Source organism: Pleuronectes platessa, chromosome 6 (genome assembly GCF_947347685.1).
Source record: "Pleuronectes platessa chromosome 6, fPlePla1.1, whole genome shotgun sequence".
In the NCBI taxonomy this organism is placed as follows: domain Eukaryota; kingdom Metazoa; phylum Chordata; class Actinopteri; order Pleuronectiformes; family Pleuronectidae; genus Pleuronectes; species Pleuronectes platessa.
The window spans coordinates 653,985-661,484 of NC_070631.1; the positions used below are offsets into that span (position 1 = coordinate 653,985).

Genomic DNA, 7,500 nt, shown 5'->3' on the forward strand with positions numbered 1-7,500 from the left:
CTGTCAAGGAGGTTTTGTGTTCACCCAGTATGTTTGTGATCGGTTGGTTCGTTAGTGGGATTATAAAAAACAACAGATTACCAGTAAACTTGGTGGAAGGTTGTGGTCTGTGAACCAGATCAGGGGGGGGGGGGGTCCTCTGTCACAGACATGTTCAGAGGACTGATGTTTACCAGTGTGTGGAATTTGGTGCAGATCCAAATCAGAATGAGTCTCTAGTGGATTTCAAAGTGGTTTCATAAGGAGCGTGTTGGTTCTTGGTGGAGGTCTGAGCTCTTTGAGTGATTCTGAGAGATTAGTCACCAACTTCAATGAAGCTGTGTCCTAATGCAGGGGCCACACTAGAGGAAACTAGATCCTCTTCAGAGCAGGTCCCAGTAGAAACAGTCTCTTACTCTGTGTGTGAGGGTCCAGGTTCTTTACTGAAGAATGGAGGATCTCTCATGGACCAGTCACTCTTCAGAGACAGACAGCTGGACCCTGGAGACTCTGCTCTCAGTCTCTGGTCCTGACTTCTGCAAACACAAACATGTTTTTATTCAGAATCATTCACGGAGAGTCACGTGGGTGCAGCATCCGAGATGGCCGCGTGTTAGGGTGGCTCTTGTCCTGCACATGCTATTTTTGGAGTTATTAATTGTTGTGCAATAGTAGGAGTAGAATTGACGTTGGCTAATTATTAATAATCATGAAATATGATTATTAAAATAACAATTATTTCTTAAAAATAATCAAAAATGATAAAGCTATTAATTAAGAAATGTAACACATTTAATTCGAAATGATACGGTTATCCATTAATAATAGTTAAAATAATCAATGAAAACAATAAAATTATCAATTAAGAATAATACAAATCTGTAATCATTGCTTATTGTCGCGGGGCACCACCCTGGTTACAGGGACCAACGATACAATCTATAAATATCAGTCTCATAATGATAAATGTCAAATCAATAATCTCAATATTTAATATTAATAATTATTTAATTAACAGTGAAGGCTACTAAGTTCGAGCACAGGCAATCATAATCCAGCTGCAATCACATACATATGCACAAATAATCACAGACTACAGATACTTTAATTACAAAAGCATTTATTAAAAAGGGGAAATAAAGTTAATGTTATTCAATGATTCATCATTTTAACAAGCTCCGATATTTCAAAGATAAACACAGCAGCAGCACTTATCACAATTCAGAAAATACATGTAAAACCGGCGGTCTACCTATGTATGTCTGTCTCGGTGTGTGGGTGTGTCTATGTGTATGCATGTGAAATAAAGTTAGTGTTATTTAATGATTCATCATTTTAACAAACTCCCATATTTCAAAGATAACAACAGCAGCAGCACTTATCACAATTCAGAAAATACATGTAAAACCGGCGGTCTACCTATGTATGTCTGTCTATGTGTATGTGTGTGTGTCTGTGTCGAAGTGTCTCTCTGTGTGTGTGTGTGTCTATGTGTATGCATGTGAAATAAAGTTAGTGTTATTTAATGATTCATCATTTTAACAAACTCCCATATTTCAAAGATAACAACAGCAGCCGCTTATCACAATTTAGAAAAACACATGTATTCATCAATGTGTATCTGTGTGTGTATCTGTCTGTGTCTATCAATGTGTGTCTGTGTGTGTGTGTCTGTGTGTGTGTGTGTGTGGGTGTGTGAGAGAGCGAGAGAGAGAGAAAAAGAAGGGGGCGTGGCGATGACGCAGTCACTTGGTGACGTCACATCTAAGATGGCGGCCGATCATGATTCGTGGAATCAAGGCCTAAAAACTCTCAAAATGGCGGATTGACTACAAAACAAGATGGCGGAGCCGTTATGAATTTAGAGCCAGAATGGGAGGAGAGGGAGAGAGGAGGCGTGGCAATAATAGATTCAAAATGGTGGGTTAACTTGCGTTATTCAAAATGGAGTCTATGTTAATGACACCATGTGGCCGGAGCTCACACTGGTGGTCGTCACATGAATTACACAAAGGGATTTTCAGACAGAGAATTCTTTGTCTCTGCTTTGGCGTTCGGCCGCATGGCTTCCAGATGTGTCCAGCCTCTCTGAATATAGATTTAACTATGTTACATGAACTGTATTCTAAATACAGATCGGATGTGTGTATAGGTCGGTTTAGAAGGAGAGAGAGAGAGAGAGCATACAAGGAGAGAGCAAAGCTCTTAAAAGCACCGTCAGAGACAAGTTACATTTACTTTACCACTCAGCACCCAAGTGGCGTTGTGTGCTGAGGTTTGACCGGTAAAGTCTCTTTAAAGTTGTTCAAACGGTCACAATGAGCTGGAGACGCTGCTCACGGCGCTTAAAAACTGTGGCACAAGGCCGTAACCGGAAACCGGAAGTGGCGAATCGCCGCTAACACTAGAGACTCGGCGGTCTCATACAAAACAAATACATTCAAGTATTAAAACAATACGCTACGTATTAGATTAACATCTGCCCAGACAATAAAGCCTCTTACTGTACCACCCTCGCGGTGTGCGTGCGCGTCGGGCCAGTGAATCACGTGGTCTCTCAAGCGGTCTTCGGCCGCTGGACCGGACAAACAGCGGATTTGCTCGTGCTGCTTCGATGGGATGAGCGTCGTCCTTCTTCTTCAGGGATGTGGAGCTCGTGCTCCTCAGCGGAATGAATCTCGCGCTTCTGCAGGGGATGAACAGCGGTAACGCCGCTGTGGATTTGGAAAGAAAGTCTGTGATGCTCGACCGGCGAGCGAGTTCCTGTGCGCGGCCTCTTCAAGTTAAAATAACAAAAGTCCTTTTGAAAATAAAAACGTCGACTGAATAAAGAAATAAAAGAAATGAAAATAAAATAACTCTGGTTGATAAACTAAAGTTAAGGTTGCCCCCGTTAGCAACTGAATCAGCTGAGAGGCCCCGAAGGGGGCCTGGTGTTGTCTTCAGAGCAGGGTAAGAATGGCAGCGATGTTTGGGGTCTCAGTGGTTTTGTTCTACCTGAGAGGTCCTCCTCCTTGAGGAGTTGGTCATAGGATGATGCTGGCTTTAAGCCAATTGAGTGTCAGAAATGGATCTGAGTGGGCGGGGCTTGGAACTGAGCAGGGGCTTCTGGGAAAACCCCAGGACATTTTTCCACCACCAGGGGGAGATTCTTGAGCCTGCAGGAGGATGTTTTCCCGCCCAAAGTTTAACAACCCTTTGTTCCTCTCGGCTCCAGTGTCTGGCGGCCCCCCGCTGGGCTCTGGCCCAACATAATGTAAAACGCATATATTTAAGTAATCTAACGCTCACCCTGAGAACTTTAATTGCTCAGATAGAATACTCTCGGTCAGGGAAAGGATTAGAAGACATGGCGACATCGAAATATCTCAGAAACCCTCCGCGCTCGTCTACCTGGAAAAGCCCGGCGCATGAAGTCGACCTGGAGGACGCTGACGCTCCCCTTACAACCAGGAACACATCAGATAAGTTGGAAACGCTAATTGCAGAAATTTGAAAAGATGAACGACACACTGCAAAACGTTGCAACCGACGTTTCCTCTTTTAAACAAACAACGGTGGAGCTGAATCACACGGTGACGGCCATGCAGGAGAGGCTGGGCGAGGCCGAGGTGCGGATCACACACCTGGAGGAGACGTCGGAGCAGCTGCTGAAGGACAAGGGGAGCAAGGAGAAACAGACGGAACAACTATGGAACCGAGTACAAGCCCTGGAAAACCACAGCAGACGAGATGATGTGAGGTTGGTGGGACTGAAGGAGACCCTCGGTACTAACGGGACGCTGCTTGATTGTGTTGGAAAGATTCTGACGGAGGGACTCGGTGTTGAAGCTGACGGGGAGATGGAGATAGAGAGGGTGCACAGGCAACTGGCACCGAGTACAGATCAGCCTCCAAGGCCGGTGCTGATCCGCTTCTTGAGGCAATCCGCGAGGGACGCCGTGATCACCGCAGCCAAGGTAAAGCGAGGATTCGTCTGGGGGAAATGTCGCCTGTCTATGTTTTTCGAGCTCGACATTAGATACACACTGACTTTCCCCGCAACGCTGCACTTTAAATGGAGAGGAAAACACGTGAGCTGCAACACTGTCGAAGCCGCGGAGAAAGTCATGAATGATCAGTGACCGGGAGGAGCTGTGGACTGAGATGAGTGGAGAGGGGTGAGTTGCTGTTTGTACCCGATGTGCAGACATACATTTAAAGCACAGAGTATCTCATCTTCCTCCTTATCTTTTTGTTTCCTATTGACTTTATTATTATATTATTATTTTATTTTAGAATGAAAAAACATGACTGGTAGACCAGTTAAGTTTATTTTTTGTAATATAAATGGATGTAGCAGCCCTATTAAAAGGAGGAAGATATTATAATTTTTTTTAAATAATCAGGCCGACATTGTGCTGATACAGGAGACCCACATGCAGGGTCTGGAGGCGGAGACATTTAAAGTGGGATGGGTAGGACATATATTCCATAGCTCATTTTGGAGTAAACGTAATGGTGTTTTGATTTTGGTTCACAAGAATGTAAGTTTCATTTTGTTAAAACAAACTAAAGATGCAGAGGGAAGGATTATCTGTGTGGAAGCAGTGGTGGAGGGGGTGCCTCTTGTATTATGCAACATATATGCACCTAACAGGGGAGATCCCAACTTTTTCCACGAGGTAAATAAAATACTGGGAGATACCGAGGGTGAAATTGTCCTAGCTGGGGATTTCAATGAAGTTATGGATCCAGTTCTGGATAAGAGCTCATTCAGACCTCCTCTCATGACCAAGGAGAGAGAAGCTTTACACATGTTGAGTAGAGATGTTGGACTAATGGATATATGGAGGCTGATAAACCCAAATGTGAAGGATTTTACTTTCTTCTCCCACTGCCACAAAACTTATTCTAGAATAGATTTTGTTCTGATAAGTACTTCCCTGGCAGATAACGTGGCTAACTGTGACATAGAAGCAATCTCCCTTACAGATCATGCACCGGTCGAGTTGTTTATTAAGGCCAATCTAAAAACTGAAAGGAGAGGTAGATGGAGACTGAACATTGGCTTAATGTCAGACTCAACTTTTAAAAAGACAATGGGAGAAGATTTGAAAAGCTTTTTTGAAATCAATATTGGTAGCACTGAAGATATAACTACTGTGTGGGAAGCCTCAAAGGCATATATGAGAGGAAGATTTATAGCACAAGCCGCTAAAAAGAAAAGAGAGAATGTTACTAGGATTAAAGATTTGGAGAAGGAGATAAAAGAGAAGGAATTAGACCTGTCGATACACTTTTCTAATGAGAAGTTTCAAGAACTCTGTAAGCTTAAATACTCTCTACATCAGGGGTCTCCAACACGTCGATCGCGAGCTACCGGTAGCTCGCCTGATAGGTTGACCGAAAAAAATAAAAAAATAAAAAATAATAATAATAATAAAAAAAATAAAAAAAAATTATATTCCGACGACAGTAAATGCACCTCATCTCACTTACGTTCACATATATGTCACATTGGTGTCCGGTGTAAATGTAGCCAAAGTGACGTTGTGACGTTGAGTGACGTTGTACGCTCGCTAAGCTAAAGTGAGGAGTTTGGTGGTATTAGCAGAACTTTACACAAACAACAAAGATGGAAAACCAAGGTGGCCAAGTCAAGAAAAAGCAGAAAACATACAATTTCCATTTGGAGTGGGAATGCGAGTTCTTCTTTACTAGCGTGAAGGACAAGTGTGTGTGCCTCATATGCGGGAGCAGTGTTTCGGTCGGCAAAAGAGGTAACGTGGAGCGCCACCACACTGAAGTCCACGGTAACTTTGCACGGGATTTCCCAGCAGGCAGCACTCTACGGACTGAGAAAGTGAACCAGCTGAAAGCAAACCTTAAAAAACAGCAATGTTTATTCATCGGACCGACGAAGAAAGCCAACGCGGCCACGGAGGCATCATTTAAAGTGGCGCACATTTTGACAAAGCACAAGAAGCCATACACCGATGGTGGGATGGTGAAGGAAGCAATGACAGCGGTGGCCGACACATTATTCAAGGACCATAAAAGTAAGACTGAAATCATGTCCGCTATCGCTGATGTACAGCTTGGCGCAAACACAGTGGCACGGCGAGTGTCTGCGCTCTCTGCCGATGCAGTGGGTCAGTTGGAGCGGGACATGATTAAATGCAAATGGTTTTCAATTCAATGTGACGAGTCGGTGGATGCGGCTGATACCGCTCAGATGGCTGTGTTTGTCCGGATGGTTTTCGAAGACGCTTCCACCAGAGAGGAGTTTTTGACGTTGCTTCCACTAAAAACCACAACCAGAGGAGTCGATATTTACAACGTTGTGAAAAAGTACTTCGTTGAAAATAACGTGCCTATTGAAAAGCTGGTGTCTATTACAACAGACGGAGCACCAGCTATGACAGGACGCCACTCAGGATTTATTGCACTGTGCAAGGCCGACCCGGACTTTCCTAAAATTGTGAACTATCACTGCATCATTCACCAGCAGGCTATATGCGCCAAAGTCATGAGATTTGATCATGTGATGACACCTGTCATTAAGATCATCAACTCCATTCGCGCAAAGGCCAAGCAGCACAGAAGCTTCAAACTGCTCCTCCAGGAACTGTCTGCTGAACACAGTGATCTCCTTCTCCACACTGAGGTGAGGTGGCTGAGCCGAGGAAAAATACTGCATCGCTTCTGCTCATTGCTGAACGAAATCAAGGCTTTCATGGAGTCAAGAGAGGAGGACACTACACTTTTGTCTGATGCTGAGTGGCTGCTTGATCTTGCGTTCCTGACAGACATGACAGAGAAACTCAATCAGCTCAACACCCAGTTACAAGGTAAAGACAGAACAATTTCTGACATGATCAGTGCTGTTAAGGCTTTTAAAGCAAAACTGTCATTCTACCTCCAGCAACTGAAAAACAAAAGACTGCAACACTTCCCAACAGTAGTTAAGATGTTAGATAGCCATGCAGGGGCTGACTTTGTTTTGGATGTCAATAAATATTGTGACCTCATGTCAAAGCTAGGCCAGGAGTTTGAGGATAGGTTCAATGATTTTGATAAGCTGGAGCCATGTGTGGCATTCATTGCCAACCCATTCATGGAGGTAGACATCACAGAGATTTCAGAAAAGATGGCTGAACTGTTCACTGTCAATCCTGTGGAGATGGAGATGGAGGTTATAAATCTCCAGAATCATGTTCAGCTTAAGTCTCAGCAACACTCACAACATTTCTGGAGCCTTGTAGACCCAGAAAACTACAAGAACATTCACCAAGCAGCACTTAAAATTTCTGCTTTATTTGGTTCGACATACCTTTGTGAAGCTGCTTTTTCTGACATGAATGTCATCAAATCTAAATTCAGAACAAGACTGACAGATGAACATTTAAATGACTGTATTAGAGTGAACCTGAGTGCATACACTTCAGCATACACCTCTTTGGTGGACTCCATGCAGTGCCAGTCATCTCAATAAGTTTTAAAAAGAGTGAGTGTACTAATGTTTTCTTGGACCTTTGA

At 43.6% G+C, this 7,500-nt stretch overlaps 2 protein-coding genes across 3 annotated transcripts in view; one reads left to right on the forward strand and one right to left on the reverse strand.

Annotated features, from left to right (window-relative positions):
* LOC128441951 (NLR family CARD domain-containing protein 3) overlaps positions 1–7,500 on the reverse strand; it is a 60,209-nt gene that overhangs the window by 49,623 nt on the left and 3,086 nt on the right. For both annotated transcript variants that reach the window (XM_053424083.1, XM_053424082.1), the window contains exon 7: positions 396–515. In XM_053424083.1, coding sequence (XP_053280058.1) covers positions 396–515 — 120 coding nt within the window. The remainder of the gene's footprint in view (positions 1–395; positions 516–7,500) is intronic.
* The window catches only part of LOC128441824 (nucleolar protein 4), a 52,818-nt gene that overhangs the window by 17,372 nt on the left and 27,946 nt on the right, over positions 1–7,500 (forward strand). The window lies entirely within an intron of this gene.